General features: G+C 36.5%; 1 protein-coding gene across 2 annotated transcripts in view; it reads left to right on the plus strand.

Moving 5' to 3' along the window:
• LOC124802951 (serine/threonine-protein kinase unc-51) overlaps positions 1-9,757 on the plus strand; it is a 173,724-nt gene extending 163,967 nt beyond the window's left edge. The window contains exons 20-21 of one of the 2 annotated variants that reach the window (XR_007017168.1): positions 4,576-4,712; positions 8,717-9,757. Coding sequence is in view for 1 of the 2 variants with exons in the window: in XM_047264046.1 (XP_047120002.1) it covers positions 4,586-4,712; positions 8,717-8,781 (192 nt within the window). In the remaining variant the exon portion in view is untranslated. The remainder of the gene's footprint in view (positions 1-4,575; positions 4,713-8,716) is intronic. The other variant, XM_047264046.1, reaches the window with a different exon arrangement.
• The last annotated feature ends 12,637 nt before the right edge of the window (positions 9,758-22,394 follow it).

Consider the following 22,394-nt stretch of genomic DNA (forward strand, 5'->3'; position numbering starts at 1 on the left):
TGCAAATTTTTCTTGCACTATCACATCCCCCATCTCATCTTCATCTGCTTCATCTTCCCCTTCCATATTATTGGCTTAGTTATTTCCTTTATTACGTACCTACTACACGTATGCAAACAATATTTGTGTATAATGTACCATAGTGGTGTAGGAGAAGTAGAGATGAACAGTTTGATGCAGAACACTTATAGTATTTCAAATAGGGAAGTAACCTCAAACTGGCCTACAAAAGCCAGTTGAATTCAATATCTCCTGTGCTATCCAGGGATTTCAACTAGATCTTTTCTTTGTGTCTAAGTGATCCTCTGCTGCCTTTACTATTTCATCTTTCAAAGCTACCAATTTGTCATCTGTTGTATTATTTCCCACAGTTTCATCCAACGTTATCAAATGTTCCCTCTGAAATTCTCAACAACCACTGTTTCCTACAATTTCTCCAGGTCCCATCTACTTCATTTTGTACCTTTTTGCAATTTATTTAGTTTTAATCTGTGGTTCCTGACCAGTCAATTATAGTCATTGTCCATCCCTGCCTTGAGCAATGTCTTGCAGTTTAAAATCTGTTTTCAAAATCTCTATCTTTCCATTATATAATCAGTTCGAATTTTACAGTGTACCAGATCTCTTCCACAAATAAGTTCAAATATCTTTGTGAAATCATAGCTTAATTCAGTGATAAATATACAGTAGGAAGCAGGACAACTAAACTGAAACAAGCACAATGATACATTTGGCCAGCCTATAAAAAGAGCAATGTATTAGTGAAAACCGTATTCAAATACTACTACTCTGTCATTAAATCTGAGACAATGTACACAATCAAAACAAGTTGATCCCCAAATCAAAAAACTACAGAATCAAGACAGAAGAATCATCAAAACAATCATTAACAAAAACACCTGATAGACAGACAGCAGAGGTTTCTGCGTAACAAAGTGGTAATTGGCAAAGTGAGTCAGTAATAGATACAGCACAAAAAAGGAGGATTGTCTTTTTCTGCCGTATATCAAAATTCCCAGAAACAAAACTAGTGAAACAACTATTTAACTGTTTTTGAAAAAATTAAACTAAAAATAACTGGATTTAGAAGAGTTAAGTATAACAATGCAACAAATTGAAAACAGAGAAAGATGATTCTGGAAAACAGAAACGAGATTTAACCTAAGAACATGTAAATGAAAACAGTACACTATAATTGCTGAAGAAAGGGCAACCAGGTCAGAAAGAATGACGGTTTTGGGAACAGAACAGCAACTTGAAAAGCTAATCTATACTTGGAAGCCAGAATGAGATTTTCACTCTGCAGTGGAGTGTGTGCTGATATGAAACTTCCTGGCATATTAAAACTGTGTGTCAGACCGAGACTCAAACTCAGGACCTTTGCCTTTCGTGGGCAAATGCTCTACCAACTGAGCTACCCAAGCATGACTCACACCCCGTCCTCACAGCTTTACTTCCGCCAGTACCTCGTCTCCTACTTTCCAAACTTCACAGAAGCTGTCCTACTTGGAAGGTTTAGGTGTATGTGAATGTAAAAAAATCAAGCCACTTGAGAGAAGAGAATTACATACCACTGTTGGTAGCTTGAACAAATTTTATCAGGCCAAAGTCCTAAACACTAATATCATAAAACAGTTTTTTGTCAGTAAGGCCTGCAGCATGAACTAAGTTGAAATATTACATTTTATAAGAAGGTATTTCCAGCAGCTGCAATGTAATCTTTATTTGCTTGTATTTGGAGATTTCTGCGCAAAAAGCTTGCCTGTTTTGGCTCACAGTGCAATTTTCAAGTGCAGCTGTTGGTGTTGTAAATAGTTTATCTTATTTGTGTCATAATTAGGATCAGTAATGTTATTTTTATAAATTACATATTTACTTAGATGGAGTTGACAATCATATGGCAGGGGCCAACTGTGAGCTGTCTTTTATGAAATAATATTATTATAATCATGTAGTTTTTATAATAAAATATTTTTTGTGAAGTTACACACACACACACACACACACACACACACACACACACACACACACCACACACACACACAACACGGAAAATTTCCCTGGCTGACCTAAAACAGAAGCCTGGCTTAGAAAATTTTATTCAAATTTCCAACCATGAGAAAGAATAAACATATGAAATCATAGATAACATACATACAAAAAATTTTAACCTGATAATATTTATGCAACAAACACATCATCCCCAACTCACAAAAACAGAAAAAATCTGTAAACATACAGCATCTAAAGAACCCAGCTGTCAAATAGCTGTCCAACAATAATCATGAAGAAATTTGTGTTATAAAAACTACAGCCAGCCACTGTGGCCGAGCGGTTCTAGCTGCTTCAACCCGGAACTGCGCGCTGCTGCTACGGTCACAGGTTCGAATCCTGCCTAGGGCATGGATGTGTGTGATGTTCTTATGTTAGTTAGGTTTAAGTAGTTCTAAGTCTAAGGGGACTGGTGACCTCAGATGTTAATTCCCATAGTGCTTAGAGCCATAAAAACTACATGATTGTTATAATACAAGGTGTATCAAAAAGAATCATCTGATTTGGCACATCTTTATTTCTGAAACTAATCAACATATACAATGAATTTTGTTTTTTGATGAATGGGAAATTCAAAAAGATTTCTTTCATACCTTTTCATAGGTGTTCAGTATGCCCCCTTGAGATGCTTGGTATATGTCAATGCAGTATTCAAATTGTTCCCACACTGGCAGTGAGCCTGTCTTGAGTTACAGCTTCCACAGCTGCTGTTATGCGAAGTCTCAGTTCGTTCATTGTTGTCGGTAATGGAGGCACATAAACAGAATCTTTTATAAACCCTCCACAGAATAATTACATACAGTGAGGCCCAGTGATCTTGGAGGCCAATAATGTAAGGCTGAATCGTTTGGTTCAGTGTGACCAATCCATTTTTCAATAATCCTTTGATTTAAAAATTCCCGCACTTCCAGATGCCAATGTCGCAGCCCCCATCCTGTTGGTAAATGAAGTCATTTGGATCAGTCTTCAACTGTGGGAAAATAAAGTTCTCAAGCATATTGAGATACTGTATATGCTTCCTGTAACAGTGTTCTCAGCAAAGAGAAGTGGACCATACTCCTTTTCCCATGAAACTGCACAAAACGCATTAAATTTTGGAGAGTCCGTCTCGTGTTGTACAACTTCATGTGATTGTTCTGTACCCCATATTCTCACATTGATGTTTCATCTTTCCAGATTTCTGTGGACTCCTTGTGTAACTTCAGCAAATGCATTTGACGTCTGTGTCAGACACATGGGACAACCTGGTGATTTGCGTTTACACATGCAACCTGTTTCTTGGAATTGTTCATGCTTTCATCTAATGCTCTGTGCTGTAGGAAGATTCACACCATGCCTATTACAAAAGTCATGCTGAACAGTTATTACTGACCCACACTGCGTAAAATGTAGAACACAAAATTCTTACTGTTGTCCCGACACAATTTTTACTAGAACTGAAGTGGTTGCACACTGCTGCTACCTAGTGGGAACCATGTAAAACTTGAGAGGTGATCTTTCTAACTATACGTTGTTCACATACATATCTTAAATAACGTAATAGTTGTATAGTTATAATTTTTTTTTTTAAATCGGATAATTCTTTTTGAGACACACTGTATTGTTCATAACAGACCGCTAACAGTTGGCCCCTAGATGCCATATTGATTGTCAACTCCACCAAGATGTAAGTAAAAATAATGTTTTTGATCAGAAGTAAGGAGTATATAAGATGCACTATTCACAACACCCATTGATGCTTTTGAAAATGGCATAGCAAACCGAAACAGGCAAGCTTGCTGTGCAGAAATATCCATACACAAGTAAAAAAAGATTACATTGCAGCTACTACAATTAACTTCTTATAATATAAAAAAATTGCTTTTTCCTCAGAAAAACCTTCTTGAGGATCTCAATCATTGTTGCAAAGCTTACAGATCTGGGAGGGAGGGAGGGGGGGGGGGGTGGCCAGAGTGCTGGAAACTGGTGGCAAATGCGAGCTTATCAAACTTGCAAGACATGTTGCTGTATTACACATCTGTACCTTCTCACTGTGAAAATTCTGCAAAACAAAGTAATACATAAAAAAAAAACAGAATCTAAACTTTTTTTAACAATACATTTTTACTTTCATTTCCTTATGAAGACCACACTCAATTATTATGAACTATTAGGCTGAGCTAACTTGCAAGTTGCACTGGATAGAGTAGCATGGAGAGCTGCATCAAACCAGTCTCTGGACTGAAGACCACAACAACAACAACAACAACAACAACAACAACTTGCAAGTATCTCTCCAGTGACAGCTGTTACAACTTTTATGGAAATTACAGTAAGTGTCGTCTTTGTTATTATTTGAGCATCATTTTTTTCCAGTAATTTTTAGGCTTCATTTGTGACTCTATTATTATATTTTATGCTTAAATCAAATGTACCAATGACATAATTTTAATATTGTGATGGCATAACTCCCTATCTGTAATTTGTTCCTTCACACCCATACAGCCTTTTTGTTGATAGAATATGGATGTTTTCATGATTCAGTGCCAGTCAGGCGGCTCTTGATGAGCTTTTCGGTCAGCCTGAAGAATGCTTTCAGCGTTACCAGACGGCTCAGATCTTACTGCATAGCCTTTCACAACAAGTGAGCCATCAACAAGATAGAGCTTTATTAACAAAGTGTAAGTAGTTTCTATTTTTCTTGTATTTATAGTAATTTTTCTGACTGATGATTCATTTTGTATTTGATGTAACAACTGATAGAATAACTATGTTGCCATTTTGGGGTGGGGGGGGGTATAAACCATCGACATCTTCAAGAATATTTTTTATCTAACCCATTGTCTTGTTACCAAGGAAGTAATTTAAATTTCTAGAGCCTTTGATGTTGTGGAAAGTATATTTTTATTGTTCCAAGATAAAAGGAAATTCATGTCTGTTCATAAGACGAAGTATGTTTTCTACAGAACATCTACTTAAACGTGTAGCTTAACCATTTATGAATACAGAAGAATGAGTGATATTCTGTTCCACAACTTTTGTGTTTTTATACTCTCTAGGAAAAGAGAAAAAAATTGCACTACAAAGATATTATCTGAATGGGATAGAAATTACTAGATGCGATGCACATATACAGACAAACCAATTATTACAATTTCAAGGAAACTGCATGATTTATTCAAGAGAAAGTGTGTCACAAATTAAGTAAGTCACTAATGTGTCAGTCCCTCTCCAGCCCTTACGCATGCAGTTATTGGGTTTGGCACTGATTGACAGTTTTGTTGGATGTCCTTCTGAGGGATATTGTCCAAATTCTGTCCAATTGGCATGTTAGATCATCAAAATCCTGAACTGGTTGAAGGACCTTACCAATAATGTTCCATACGTTCTCATCTGGGGGAGATTTGATGACCTTGCTGGCAAGTTAGGTTTGGGAAGCACAAAGACAAGCACTAGAAACTCTCGCCATGTGGGAGCAGGCATTATCTCCTGAAATGTGAACACAGGGTGACTTATCATAAAGGACAACAAAATGGGGTGTAGAACATCGTCAACATACTGCTTTGCTGTAAGGATGCTGCAGATGACAACTAAAGGGGTCCCTACATAGAAAAGAAATGACACAGCAGACCGTCGCTCCTGTTTGTCAGGGTGGATGGAGGGCGACTGTCAGATTGTATCCAACTGCTGGCCAGAGAGTCTCCAGACATGGCTTAGCTGGTAATTGGGGCTCATTTGAAGTGGACTAATCAATGAAAACAGTTCTACTCCAGTCAATGTGATTACAGGTCAAAGAACTGTCTGGAGACGCTCCAGACAGCTGTGGTATACCAACCTGATTGTCGCCAGCACATGACCTGATATCTGGACTGCCAGGACCACTTTGCTTGTCATCTACAGCACCCTTACAGCACAGCAGTTTGTCAACACCCGTTTTGTTGCCATTCATGGAATCCATCGTGGGCTTACATTTCAGCAAGATAATACCCACCCACACATGAGAAGAGTTTCTAATGCTTTTCTTCGTGCTTGCCAAGCTGTTCCTTGCCCAGAAAAGTTGCCGAATCTCTCCCCAATTGAGAACATTTGGAGCATTATTGGTGGGGTTCTCCAACCAGTTTGGAATTTTGACAATCTAACGAGTCAATTGGACAGAATTTGGGATGATATCCCTCAGCAAGACGTCCAACTACTCTATCAATGCCAAATCAAACAATTGCTTGCACAAAGGCCAGACATGGACCATTGCATTGTTGACTTATTCAATTTGTGAAGTTCTTTCTCTTGAATAAATCATCCATTTTTTTCTGAAACTGCAGTCATTTGTTTATCTGTGCATGTACGTAACATCTCTCAATTTCAAATAAAAAATGTTTTGGAATGTTTGTCTAACAGTCAGCAAGTGATGATTGAAGGGATCGCTGTGTCAAAAATCTGCAGGTACCAGCCACTGAATGCTGGCCCATGTTTTTGACTGGACCAGAGGTGGGATTCTTCTTAAATGTCATCTAGGCCTGAAGTAGCGTGATGAAATGCCGCAACAGGTTGCTACAATAAAATAACAATTGGAAATGTAGACAGGTGAAAGGTGTTTTGATTCAACATTTTATACTGAGTAGCTGAGGTCCCACAGCCATATGCATAAAGATGGACTCACAGAATGTACCAGTATTTCCAGCCCATTCAAATAATTCCTTCATGATGAGGTTTTTTAAGTATATTTGTAACATATTGTGGCATCACATCGTGTCAGTTGCAGTTTAATAACAATAATAATATTAATAAGCACTCTTTATGATTTGAGGCATAGTGAATTCTGTTTTCTTCTTTTCTGTTGTTGGCATGTTTACCTATATGACAAACCAGTAATTAGGTTGTAAAATATGTATTTACCGTAATGTAGAATTGGAAAAAAAGACTTATAAATATTTACAAAAGCATGACATGTCTAACAGTGGCCTAAACAAATTAAGAATTATATAAATTTAGAAATTGTGGTCAATAGTGCAGATTACATAATACTAGCAGAAAAATCTGCATACGAAAAAGAGTGATGGGATGGGATATGAAGAAGAAGAAGAAGAAGAACGTAAACACTAAAGACAGCAAAGAACTCAAGCCTTTTAGAACTGAAATCTCAAGACATTATAAGAAAATAGGAGAAGAAATTGAGAGAGCTGTCAAATAAAAAGGAGAACCTTGCAAAGAAAATGTATTATTGAAGCTGTGCCAATAATGATAGAAAAGGAAATTTCCATTATACCGACAGATTGAATTCATTTCAATGCATTTTGGGTTTGTTTTGTAGAGACCATTGTTTTTTTACAAAATAGGTTTCAGATTAAGTCCATAATCTAGAGCAACACCTGTTAATGTGATGTCATTGTTCTGTTACACATAAAAACAGATATTCTACATATATTACAAGCTAATATTCTAACAACAACTTAATGATAATACAGAACACACACATTATTCTTAAATGTGATAGAATATTGTAAGGATATGGATTAGCATTTATTGCTATATGTGCCCCTCCCCCCCTTTTACACACACACACACACACACACACACACACACACACACACACCATGTGTGTTAGCCTCATGAAAACATACTTATATATTCTTGAAAAATAATCAACTTTTGAAAATATAATGTAATTGGATATACACTTAATTATATATTCTGTGTGTATGTACAGTGTTAGCTGTTTATGTTCACCGTATTATGATGACAAATCCGATATCAATGTGAGATGATCCCTGGATGAATAAATAAATATACACGCACAACTTGTACACAAAAAAATACACATGGCCACTGTTTTCTCTGGGCACTGTGCCCCCACTAGGCTGTAATAACTTTGTGATATTAATTGTTGGTGTTCTTGATGATGGACTTGTAACCTGGAACGCAAGGTGTGGGCTTTACTGAACACCATCAAAAGAGAGAAATATGTATTGGTGTAATAGTTATGAATATTTTTGTCAAATGCTCACAGTTTAATCAATCTAAACAGTTTAATCAATCTAAACATTTGTATTTTTATTAATATTTCCAGTATGCATCTTCTATAATTCTATGAACAAGAATGAAACGCATATCACTTTTCCTCACAGTACTCATAATGTGCCAACAAACCGAACAAGGTGGTGCAGTGGCTAGTGTACTGGATTCGCGTTTCGGGAGGACGACGTGTCATATCCACTTCCAGCCATTCTAATTTAGGTTTTCCATGACTTCCCTAAATCGCTTCAGGCATGTGCTGGGATGGTTCCTTTGAAAGGGTACAGCCAACTTCCATCCCTAATCCGATGGGACCAATGCCTCGCTGTTCGATCCCCTCCCCCAAACCAACCAACCAACCATGCCAAGAATATCAAGTTCTTTGTCTTTTCATAACAGCAACATTTCACTTTTCAGTAAATGATTGTGGAACTGCTAATTCTTTTTCCCCATTATATACATCTAGTAGGAAGTAATTACGTGGAAAACAGCTACTGCTAATTATTTAATACTGTATTGTAATGTTGGAGCAATTCTCTTTCCTGTGGTTTTTTTTTTTTTTTTTTTTTTTAACCTTAACAATCTTTAACATTGCTCTGTAGAAACAAACATAAGGCTGTAGTGAGGTACTTCCTTTCCTCAAATAACTGTTAATAAGTCTATTCTTCTCTTACAGACAAAGATGCTGTTGAGAAAAGGTTATTCGTCCTACAACAGCAAGGCTACATTTACTCTACTTGACCTAACCAGTTCGTGTGGATATTCCATTTTGTCCCATTCAAGAAACAAATGGATCATTCCGGTACCTGAAGGTTTGGCGGCTAACAGTGCAAAAACTATTCAACTGTGCTGTTGCGTTGAATGGACATAACATTTTTTTACTGCTGTTGTAGAGCAAATGGTTTTATAAATGTAAAACATGGACACTTAATGCTAATGTATTTGTGTATGTTACAGGAAGTGTATCGGTTGTCTTTTGTACAATTGAATAATTGTAGTGTGTGCATCAATGTGCATATGTACATATATGTAAAAAATAAAATCTAAATAGCTGTGCAAAGAAGTATTTGCAGTAACGTGATAATAGTTTGAAAGCAGAGTATGTGGAGGGGATGTCACCTTTAAACGGGCTATTTGTGTAACTACAAGAGCTGTGTAAATAATCACACATTTCTAAAAGTTTACTTTGAAATATATGAGCTTCACATTACTATTGTAATTTTATGGCAAGATTCTGAATATCAATTCACAAAGAACTGTGTCTTACTGAGAATGTGTATGTAAAATTTGGAGATTATGGAAGCATGGTGAGTAAGCCTGGAAATATGTAATAGGGTTTTGATGTTTAAATGTAACTTATAAAAGAAAACACAATACAAATAAGAATTCCTCTATTACTTAGTCCATTGATAAAATGTTCCCTTTGAATCTTGTAAAACATGTAGTATTACAAGTTTTTAAATTCCATATTTATTTTTAGACATTGTATAAATTAAATTGTTGTGATAATGTGAATGATTGTAATTTTATCGCCAATAGAACAAATTTTATATCAATATTAAGTGAATCTGTGTTCAACTATTCAGCCCAAATTAGCATATTTAATTAGTATTCCTTGAATAATGTTTCTGATGCGTAGAAAAACTTAATTTTCTGTTGAACTTGCTATGCTAGTCAGGACAAAGATAACATTATAAATTTCATATTACTTACTTCATATTTGATGTTACCTGTTACTCCTTCCTCTTTATTTCTGCATGTTTTCCTGTGTTTGTCATATATACTAGATGCCATCACTAACACTGTTGCCATCAGAACCTTAGCTGTCGCAGCTGCTCGATGCTCGAGTTATGAAGTATTTAGTGTGTGGTAGGAAAAAAGACCTAGTATGACAACTCTGCAGTTTTGTTGGAAAACTTTAAGTTACATTTGTGTTGGTGTTAATACCTAAGTTTCAATCTCTTCAAAATTATCAAGTTATTAGCTGTTACAATTATTAGCATACACTAAATATTTCCTGTGGCAGGAGGATATGGAAAAGTTCTAACTACATATCAGGTTGGAAAACTGATTATTATGCACACTGTACATTGTAAAAGTAATATCAGAACTTCATCTGTGTGGTTGCAGAAATCTGCACACAAATTCAGTAATTATCAAAACTTGAAAAAGCATTTTTGAAATGAGTTCAAGGAGAAAGAAATAGTTCCAAAGCTAACTAAGACAGAACTATCAGTGGTACATATGAAATCAAAACTGCCTCTTATGATCATAAATAGTGTGTGTTGGTTACAGTACAGTTTGAATTTGCTGAGTTTGTGACAAGACCTCTCCCCCTTTTTTTTCCCCATCAATAATGGATGGAAGCTCTGTTAGATGATATCACCATTTAATTCTAATGTTGTATTGTTATATAAGTCAAGAAAAACATTGCCCTAGTTTCAACAAAATCTTCAGTACTTATTTTAAGTTGCAATATTTTACAACAAGCCTACCTACCTTGCCTTAACAATTTGTGTGATACAACTCATTATAATTATGTGCACTAGTTGTTATTTTTTCCGTTTTCCTATACCCATAGACTGATAAACATAGAGGTCAGTCATTTATAAATAAAATTTTTCCATCTATTCTTTTTTGTGTGCACTGATATACGTCTGATATACTTATTACCTTGCAGTAAACAAGTGACATGTTGGAGCTACAGTAATTATTTATATGAGCCTGTATATGAACCAGCCATATTATCCAGAAATTTGAATCTTTTGATACGTAAATCAATACAACAAAAGGGGGGGGGGGGGGGCAAAAGCAGTGTGTTCAGACAACACCTGAGTTTTGTACTTGTCTGAGGTGACAGAGTTGATGGACAAGAAAATGAAACTATTGCCTGGCAGTTATCACCAAAAGTGTAATAAAATGTAATTGATGAACTAAAAAACTGAGACAGAACAAAGTATAGAAAGCAACAGATATGCAGACAGTAGCAAGAAATACAAATACTGTGCTGATTTTAGAAGAGTTGTTAGAATGAAACTGGATAGGGGAGAAGATGGAACATTATACATAAGTATTATAAGACAGCATTAATGTAAGAAAAAGAGAGCATTTGAGAAAGGGACTACAGTAAAAGCTGTCCTTAGTCTGAAGATTGGTTTGAATGTTGCATTGCTTTACTAAGCACTTTTCTATTGGAGGTTGTGTCTCCTTGCCATCCTTCAACCTTTAAACTGGCCCAATCAGTTATATGAGAACCTACAGTTTGACATTGACTCTGATCTGTGGTGCAACATGACGTTTTTCACACATACCAATCGTTATTTCAAGTGAAAGGAGCAAAATATGACAAAGATAAATAAATATCAGAATCAGTTGGGGATTGAACTCTGGACCTTTAAATTTTTATGCTGACGCACACACTTAGCTATGAATCCACATGATGGGGAACTACATTATAAATATGTCATATTAACTGAATGCACCTGGGATGTTAACAATTGCTTCTAATTCACTGTAGGTATAAACTACTCCATAGAGTCTATGATTATGGGAAGTAATATTCATGTCCATGGTTCAGTAACTTATTTTACTGTGGAACTGCTTTCCTGAATTTGCAAATTCCAACTGTTTATGATACTTCTAATTTTCAGTTTCTTTGAATTTTCTTTTTTCTAACTACCGATTCAAATTTTCCAGCTTGATTTTCACTTCCTGCTAAAATTGTATCTTTGTTGTTTCTTTTAGATCTCAGTTCTTATTTCTGCACTACAACTACTCTTTAATTTGGAGTACTCTCCTGTTAAGATCTTCTTATAATGTTATGTCACCTGCACTGGGTCTTTTGCTGCTGCTTTCAGCATCTACGGTATTTTAGAATGTTGCTCTTAAAAGATGAACCTGGAAGTTTTCTCTACCAAGGTTTTTATGCATCTGTTGCTAACTATGATTATTTCACTTGCCAACAAAGTGGCAAGTGAAATAATTAAGTGTAAGAGAATTGAGCAGTGGCTGTACATTTCCTTATCAAACTTTTGTTTTATGTAATTATTGCACAGTATCATAACTTTCCTTATTTTTATATATCTTGGTACACAAATAGACCAGCCACAGTCAATTTGTATCGAAACAATAAATAAATTCCTTTGTTACTGAAAACAGCATACCAGATAGTGTGCTGAGGTTTAGATCTTGAAAATACAGACCGCACAATCCATTACGGAAGAGTGACTTCAATTTAAATACCATGACCATACAGTATCAGTGACATGAAAAGCAAAGTTCCACATGTATTTACTTCCATTCTAAATTTCTGTTATTTCAGTTTCAAATTATTGTAAGGCGCTACAGTTTTCCACTGCATTGGTTCTATACACAGCAAAACATCTCCTCCTCCTCCTCCACCTCCCGCCTGCCCCCAATTTTGCTACGCCTTACCTCTGTTTGGTACTGTCAAGTTTATTTATGTAATATGTTACTTTGCGTGCACAGAAAATGAGTAACCACTTATTTTTGTCTCTCTGATTTTATCTTGTTTCATTTGTTATATATCATGTGAACAAATGATCTAACGTGTTTCTTCATTTGTGGGATATCATATACAGGTTGTACAAATACTTCAAGAAAAGACTTCCTGACACTTAAATTTATGCTCGATGTTAACAAATTTCTCTTATTGAGAAACGCTATTCTTGCAATTGCCAGTCTACATTTTATATCCTCCCTACTTCGACCATTATCAGATATTTTGCTTCCCAAATAATAAAACTCATTTACTACTTTAAGTAAACACACACACACACACACACACACACACACACACACACACACACACACACACACACACCATAAATGCTCAGCTGTTCTTCCCAGACCTTTGCTGTCTCTGACAGAATTATAATGTCATCAACAAATCTCGAGGTTTTTATTTCCTCCACTTTCGTGGCCCTCAACTCTATAACTGTCTTAAGTCTATAAGTGCTATAAATGTAGGTTTTCCTTTCCTTAACCCAACTACTAAGATAAATCTGAGGGTCAGTATTGCCTCACGTGTTGCTACATTCCTACAGAATCCAAACTGATCTTCCCCGAGGTCGACTTCTACCAGTTTTTCCATTCGTCTGTAAAGAATTTGTGTTAGTATTCTGCAACTGTGACTTATTAAATTGATAATTTGGTAATTTTTACACTTGTCAGCACCTGCTTTCTTTGGAATCTGGATTATTATATTCTTCTGGAAGTTTGATGGTATTTTGCCTGTCTCATATAGCTTGCTCACCAGATGGAAGAGTTTGGTCATGGCTGGCTCTCCCAAGGCTATGAGTTGTTCTAATGAAATGTTGTGTACTCCCGGGGCCTTGTTTCTACTTAGGTCTTTCAGTACTCTGTCAGATTCTTCAAGCTGTGTCATATCTCCCATCACCTATGTCCTCTTCTATTTCCATAGTATTGCCCTCGAGTACATTGCCCTTGTACAGACCCTCTATATACTCCTTCCACCTTTCAGCTTTCCCTTCTTTGCTTAGGATTGGTTTGCCATCTGAGCTCTTGATATTCATACAGGTGGTTCTCTTTAATTTTCTGTAGGCAGCATCTATCTCGCCAGTAGTGATATATGCTTCTACATCCTTACATTTGTCCTCTAGCCATTCCTGCTTAGCTGTTTTGCACTTCCTGTTGATCTAATTTTTGAGACATTTGAATTCCTTTTTGCCTGCTTCATTTACTGCATTTTCATGTTCATCAATTAAATTCAATATCTCATGTGTTACCCAAGGATTTATACTAGCCCTCATCGTTTTACCTCCTTGACCCTCTGCTGTCTTCACTATTACATTTCTCAAAGCTACCCGTTCTTCTTCTACTGTATTCCTTTCCGCTGTTCTTGTTAATCATTCCCTAATGTTCCCTCTGAAACACTCTACAACCTCTAACTCTTTCAATTTATCCAGGTCCTGTCTCCTTAAATTTCTACCTTTCTGCAGTTTCTTCAGTTTTAATCTACAGTTCATAAATTGTAGTTAGAGTCCACATCCATCCCTGGAAATGTCTTACAATTTAAAACCTGGTTTCTAAATCTGTCTTACCATTATATAATCAGTCTGTAACCTTCCAGTGTCTCCAGGTCTCTTCCACATATACAACCTCCTGTCATGATTCATAAACAAAGTGTTAGCGATGATTAAATTATGCTCTGTGCAAAATTCTATCAAGCGGCTTCCTCTTCCATTCCTTAGCCCCAGCCCATATTCACCTAGTACTTTTCCTTCTCTTCCTTTTCCTACTTTTGAATTCCAGTCCCCAGTGACTATTAAGTTTTCACCTCCCATAACTATTTGAATAATGTCTTTTATCTCATCATACATTCCTTCAATCTCATCATCATTTGCAGAGCTTGTTGGCATATAGTCTTGTACAACTGTGGCAGGCATGGGCTTCATGTCTATCTTGGCGACAATGTGTTCACTGTGCTGTTCCTAGTAGCTTATCCGTGCTCCTATTTTTTTTTTTTTATTCATTATTAAACCTACTCCTGCATTACCCCTATTTGATTTTGTGGTTATAAACATGTATTCACCTGACCAGAAGTCATGTTCCGCCTGCCACTGAACTTCACTAATTCTCACTATATCTCACTTTAACCTGTCCATTTCCCTTTGCAAATTTTCTAACCTACCTGTCCGATTAAGGGATCTGACATTCCACGTTGCGATCCATAGAACTCCAGTTTTGTTTCTCCTGATAACGATGTCCTCCTGAGTAGTACCCGCCCAGAGATCCGAATAGGGGACTATTTTACCTCTGGAATATTTTACCCGAGAGAATGCTATCATCATGGAACCATACAGTAAAGTACATGCCCTCAGGAAAATTATGGCTGTAGTTTCCCCTTGCTTTCACCCATTCGCAGTACCAGCACAGCACTACTGTTTTTGTTGATGTTACAAGGCCAGTTCAGTCAATCATGACTTGCCCCTTTACAGGAACCACATGTTTGTCTGGCCTTTCAACAGATACCCCTCCGCTGGGGTTGCACCTACGGAGCAGCTATTTGCATTGCTGAGGCACGCAAACTTCCCCCCAATTGCATGGTTCATTGGTGGGGGAGGGGTAGGGGGGGGTGTTGCGTGGGGGAGGGGTAGGGGGGGGGTGTTGCCACTACAGCAGTGAATATCAGCAGGATGCTCCAACTTCACTAGTGCTACCAAACCAAATAAATCAAATAATAATTTTTCTGTGGGTGCTTCTTGTACATCATCGAACTCAGAACTCGGAATTCATATCATAAATATGATTGTTATGACTAGTTTATATTTAAGTGTTTTGCATTTGATGGCATTACAGGGAAAAGTGATGACTGAGGAAACATTTAGTGTGTCTTGTCAGGTGTCGACTTCTTGGATATATGCTGTTTATGGACAATATTTATTTGTAGTTAATCATACAAAATTTTAATCTGTCATTGCAAAGATAATTTTAATCAGACGTGAGTAATTGTATCATAATACAGTTAAATGCACTTTGGGATTATGAATTTAGTTTTTAGTGATTATCAAGAAATGTAATAAGGAGAAGAATTAACCACTGGCCAATACCAAAATAATATCTGTTGTTATGAGTACACAGTACAGCGAAATAAGTCAAACTGAAATATTTTCCTTAATTCTTAAGGTCTGATATTTAACTGCATTGCCTTATTATTATTATTATTATTATTATTTGTTGATTGACTGAATAATGCTTTTTGTTCTACTATTTGTGTCAGTGATTACCTACCTTTAGGTGAATTGGATAAAGGATGTGGTTATTGTCCATTTTGAGAGGTTGAAAAATATATGTACAATATACTGAAGTAGTATGGTACCCTGCACCCTGAGACACTGTCGTGTTGTGTTATGCTATTCATTACATATATTAAAAATGTAATGAATGTACATTGTCGGCGTATTATAAAGGTAAAACAAAATAATAAATGTAATTCATAGAATGCGACACTGAGCGAATTTGACTTAAAGTTCACTGCATCTTTCATATAGATGCAAAAGTCTTGCTCCAAATTTCCTGTTGTGTGGGTATTTTTATTCTCTTTTGAATGTTGGATCTCTTTAGACAATAATCTGTTGTTATGTTCACATTTATAAGAGTGTGGGCATATTTTTATTTGAATATGTTTATAAAAATCCTTAGTGACTGGATTATAATCTGTTTTGTATCCTGGATGAAATCATGGGCCATTTTGTTGTAGTGGGACTCTTTATGGTGGTATGAGAGAGAGAAAAAAAGGAGGCAAAACATTTGGCCCTAAATTTGAATAAAAATATTTCACTTCACTGCATCTAGATCAAAATTTCACACTATAAAAAGGATGCTTTGAGATGATAAGTGTGGAGATGAAAGTGAAAAGTTGTTTGTTTGTATTTCAAAGATTAACTTGAGATGTAATTGCTGTGTCACTTTAATCTGGGCTTCCATAATTGTTTCACATTGGTATTGTTGTGCACAGTATGAAGTTACAGTTGTTCACACTGTCTGACTGCAGAGATACACCATGCTGACTTAAAAAAATTGAATCACTGTTTCAAGAGCAAGCTTTATTGCTGGGAACACATTCAGAATTAATTTTATTAGCAATGAATTTGTTATCCTTCAGTTTGTGGATGCGGATTGAATATGGCATTGTTAGCAAAATCATAGTTCTTTCTCAGATGAGTCACATGTGCCTGTTTTTAATAAGTTGTGGGATTTGTCAGCATTAAAAAAGCTTTTTCCCTGCACTGACATGTTGTCTTTCTTAAAGAAATTATACTATGTATATGAACATATACATCTATTGTAGATGTATTTGCAATAGATACATGTAAGAATCTCGTACATTGAATTATTCTGTCCAAGTGAGGGAAAACCTGTAATCTATGTAACCTCTTTCAAAGAACAAAAAAAAGTATTAGAAGAGTTGTTTTTCCATGTTCCTTAATTACATTCAGGACCCAGAGTGTAATCATTTATGACTGACTAATTTATTGTGTCCACAAAAATATAATTAATTTTCTGTATAAAATGCATATGTAATAAATATTTTTAATGACACTGCTCAGTAAATAGTATTACAAAAAATAAATTTGTAGCATCTTGTAATGATTTTGATGCATATTTCTTTTTTTGTATGTCTAAATATTGTTAATTGTTCCAAAGACACACTTGGAAATTTTTGATATCACAATGACTCACTTTCTTCAGTATGCACCAACTGTAATGGAAACAATCATAAATAGATGGTGATTTAGTCCATGTTCGCACAACAGGTCAAAAGCAGAGAAATATACATAGCTAGAAGCAAGGACATGCAGGCAATAGCAGGAAAAGCATTTATAAAAAAAATTGTTAACATCTAATATCAATTTAATTGTTAGGAAGTCCTTTCTGAAGGCATTTGTCCGGAGTGTAGCCTTGTCCAGAAGTGAATGTTCGATGAGTAGTTCAGACAAGAAGAGAATAGAAGCTTTTGAAACGTGATGCTATAGAAGACTGCTGAATGTTAGATGGATAGATCAAATAACAAGTGAAGGTACTGAATCTAACTGGAAAAAAGAAATTTATGATGAAAGTTTACTAGAATAAGGGATTGATTGATAGGACATTCTGAAGCATGAAAGAATTGTCAGTTTGGTAATGGAAGGAAGTGTATGTTCAGAGGGGTGGGGGATGGAGATGCGGATGGGACTAAAAGCTGTACAGGGAGACCAAGGCTTAACTATAGTAAGCAGGTTCAAATGGATGTAGGGTGCGGTAGTTAGAGATTAAGGGGCTTGCACAGAATAGACTAGGCTGAAGAGCTGCATCAAACTTGCCAACAAGAACAGGTAAAAAGACAATCAGGACATCACAAACTTAAGAACCTATTAGAACGACATAATGAAATTTGTCAAAGAAACCTATAATGACCAATGCCTGATATTAAAAATAATATCCAATGTTTAAAACATGTGACCTAGATAGTGCCTGTCTTGAAACTTTAGGTAAACAAAATATATATGCCTGGCTATTAAGCACAAATATTTGTTACATCACACACAAGATTAGGTATAAGTACGCCTATGAGTCTAGGACAGGCGAACCTTTACAACAAATCCAAGTATTAAATGAATCAGGGTTGGAAAAAAAATAGGAAATCAAGGGACAATATTATAAAAAGTATATTTGCAACTCAACATATAGTGGAGATGCTGAGTTGCTGATAGGCACAAGAAAAAGACTGTCAGCAAGTAAGCTTGTGGTCAAAAAGGCCTTCATTGGAATTATAACATAGACACACACACGCAAGTTGCATTTGTGTGTCTTGTCTAATTCTCATGAAGGCCTTTCTGGTTCAGAGCTTCATTCTTGACAGTCTTTTGTCGTACCTGTCTGTGACTCAGTATCTCCACTATAGGGTGAGTAATAATGACCCTTTTCATAATATTGTCATGGTTGAAAATGAATTATATTAAGCCTAAAATAAATTGCAATCTTGGTAACAGGAAGTTTTTGGTAGAATATAAATAATTTAACAAGTAAAATTACCAACTTGCTGAATAGTTGAGCTGTTGACAGACATGTAAGATAGGATGTTGCTAGCTTTTGGTTGAATCCACCTCCAGAGCTATAGTGTTATACATTTGTACGGCTACTATGTCCTGCCTGTCTATGCTATGCCAGCGTAGTAGGTCATCTAGGGCTGAGTTAATTAGAATGGTCAAGGGGAGAAGGGAGGCAGGAAGCTGGAGGGAGAGTTGTGGAAACTGGGAGGGTGAGATAACAGGTACACTGAGTAGGAATGTGACACCAGTAAACTCGTTTCAGTTGCAGACAGGCAGAGTTGTACATGAGACATGAAGAAGTGGATTGACTTCTCCTACCCCCTCTCCCACGTCCCATCTCCTTTGTCCCCTCATCCACTCCACCCCAGATCAGAGAAGAGCAACGAGAGAACAGTGTCGTCAGCCAGGACATTGTAGCCTTACAGGCGTTAAGCATACTCTACACCTCTGAAGAAGCTGAACACAAGCAACGTTCCAAGTCTTGTTTATGTACGTATCAATCACGCAGCGCCTAGATGGTTTGGAAGGGTCTTAACTTTAGTCCTCAAATTATTTTTAATGTATAATTCACTCACTGATAAGAAAATAGTTTGATTTCACAGAAAACCAATTAAGTTTATGTATTCAGAGCAGTTGAACACACTGACTGGATGGACCACAAAAGAAATAACTAGACAAGTGCCCTGAAGTGATTTTGGTGAAATTGTTTTCAGAACTAACTTCTGATTTATATGAAAAGGAAGCTAACCATCAGTGTATGTAACAGCTGTGATACAAACTTTTAACAGAAAACAATCCAAAAACTGAGGGTGCCTCACTGAGAAATGAAACTTGGAAATTACGAGGAGAGATAGGTAAACAAAGAGCTCATGGGACACAGTATAGTGGAAGATATAATTGTTACTATGATGAAAATGAAATGAAGATGTGAATGTAGAACATTTTTATGTGGATCCCAAGAGATGAGAAAAATGGAAGGCTAGTAGACTGCATTAGAAAACAAAGGAGCAACACTGATATATATATTGCTGAGGACTGTAATTGCCTGGAGAAGTCTATTTAGGAGGCCTTTTCCAGAACTTAATGTGAAATGGCTAGCAATGATGTCCATCAGGTAGATAAATCAATGTGGATAACGCACAAAATTTTCTTCGCGAGAGACTGAAAATGTATTTCAATCAGATCTTGCAGCAATTTTTAAGTCCTCCATCTAGTTTTTCAGTTGGTTTGATTTTGCCCTCAGTATTTTTCGATCTTCTACTCATGTTATTGTCTTCATGTTACTACTACATCAATCATCATTTAAACCATTACCCTCCTTTCTCCCCATCACCTTTGCTATTTTATACTTGCTGTCCTTTTCTTTCAACAGGTCTTCTTAATCTTTCCTACACTGGTATCTTGCTTCTTTGACATATAACTTGAACAACAGTGGTGCTATGTTGCAAACTCATTTTATACCCTTCTGAACACGAACATGTATTTCTTGCACTCCCACTTGAGTTTTTGGAAGTGTAGATTATTTTTTTGGCTCTGTACTTCAGTCCCTATCTACATATTGCGATGATATTCGTAAGACTTGCCCCAGATCCACAAATGATAGAAAGGTATCCTGAATTATCTTAGAACTGTATCTCTGGTATCTTCCCTCATCCTGAAACCAAACTGTTCAGCATCCAATACATTTTCAACTTTTCTATTCTTCTGGTCAGCAGTTTACAACATGACCTTTCAGACCATCTTCACACAGAATATCAAAGGCCAATATCCTTTCCTTTTGCTTTTTGTAGAGAGATGCATTGGGGAGTGGAGCCACATATGGCTGCAGAAAACAGCAGAAGCAAACCCATCATGTTATCAGTGAGACACATGGAACTAGTGTTGTCAGCCTCATCCTGAGCACCTACTGAAAAGTAACACAGAGGTAAATAATTTACAATTGCTTCAGTAATCACAGTCTGAATCTATATTTGAGGTGCACTCTTGGTGAGTTCCTGTGAGAGCATGAACTCGAGAGCTCTGTCTTTACAATCTAGTATTTTATATATTGGAATAGCCTTATCATTAAAAGTTTAATTTTGTGTCATGGGAGGGAACAGCAACGACGTAACATATATTACTCGTAAATAAAGTAAGTGAAAGATCAGTGTTGCCTCATAGTGTTTGCACAATGGACATGAAGTCCCACGCCTCTTGACAGAGCATAGGGGAACATAATGGGGATAAATAATGACAATGAAGACGACACAACAACACCCAGTCATCTCGAGGCAGGTGAAAATCACTGACCCTGCCGGGAATCAGACCCGGGACCCCGTGCTTGGGAAGCGAGAATGCTACCACGATACCACAAGTGGTGGACGTTTGCACAATAATAGGAGAAAACATTCAGGAACAGAAAACATAAGCCCTGTTGTCCTTCCACAATTAGAATAAATGACTCCAGTTTAAACCTTTGAATACCAGTGGTTTTGGCCTCAAACCACCATTTAAATAATTTTTGAAGTTAAAGTGCCTTTCATAAGAAACCACCAACACTATTACTTCTACGAATGTAGAGCATTGTAGCAGTCATTTAAAGCAACAGTCATCACAAGCAAGGGGATTGTGGCCGCCTCTCGCCCTCTGTAGTGTTCATATTGAGGAGATCATTGGTAGTGAAATAAGTGTATTTGAAGTTCTTATAATGTAAATTTAAGTTTTGACTACTGCTTTTGTGAGTGGAATTAAAATGAAACCACTGAAGTAATGTGTACTTTTGAAATAAATGTATTAAATTTTAGGTCCATTTGCTTGTTTTATAGGATTATAACTTGTTTGAAGCATTATGGGTTCATGGGAGTTTCGAGCTGCAGGAGTGTGTCTAGGAAATACACAAAACTGCTTTCAGATTGAAAACTGTGTCTCAGTGGTTCCAAAGTGAAACCACCTTCTTGAAACAACTGATTGTTTACTTTCCAATTTCTTCTTCACAATTTTTTTTAAAAAAGTTTCTTTTTTCATATAATTGGGGCTTGGGCATAGCTCATATGCTTTCAAATGTACTGAAACTATTGTTCTTTTCATAGTATGATCGTTACAAATCCAAGTTCACATCTTGCTGAAAACTGTACTGCAGTGTGTCAGTGGCTGATTTTAACTGTAATTTTCAAGTGTTTCTATGACACAATGATACAAACCATGGCTGAGAGAGATAAAAATATGATGTCCATAATTTAAAAAATTGGCCACGATGTGCACCTATTCAAACAGTATACAACTGTCACATGTGACATAATACAGGGTGTTGATGAAAGAATGTCCCAATAATAAATTTTAATAGTATCAACTGTAAGCATTGCAGTGTGTTGGTTAAATCATACAATGGAAAGCCCAAGCTGGAATGTCAACAATATTATGAAAAGGATAGAGCGCTACTCACTGTAAACATGACACACTGGGTGGTAGATAGGCATGATGGAAATACTGTTACACATTAGCTTTTGGCCAAATCACGCGCGTGACCACTAGCCACCTCCAGCCACACTGGCCAGAGGTAGCAGTCGTGTGTCTGAATGTGTGTGTTTTTCTTTTCTGAAGAAGGCAATGGCCAAACGCTAATATGTAACATCTCTTCATCATGGCTGTCTGCATCTCACCTTGTCATCTCTACAGTGAGCAGCAATTAGCAATCTACCCTTTTCATAATAATGTGTTGGTTAATAGTCACAATTAAAGAGTTAACTCAAAATGGTGCAAACCACCCCCCCCCCCCCCCCCCCCCCCCGTCCACACACACAC

The sequence above is a fragment of the Schistocerca piceifrons genome, chromosome 1 (genome assembly GCF_021461385.2).
Source record: "Schistocerca piceifrons isolate TAMUIC-IGC-003096 chromosome 1, iqSchPice1.1, whole genome shotgun sequence".
NCBI classification, from domain to species: Eukaryota; Metazoa; Arthropoda; class Insecta; order Orthoptera; family Acrididae; genus Schistocerca; species Schistocerca piceifrons.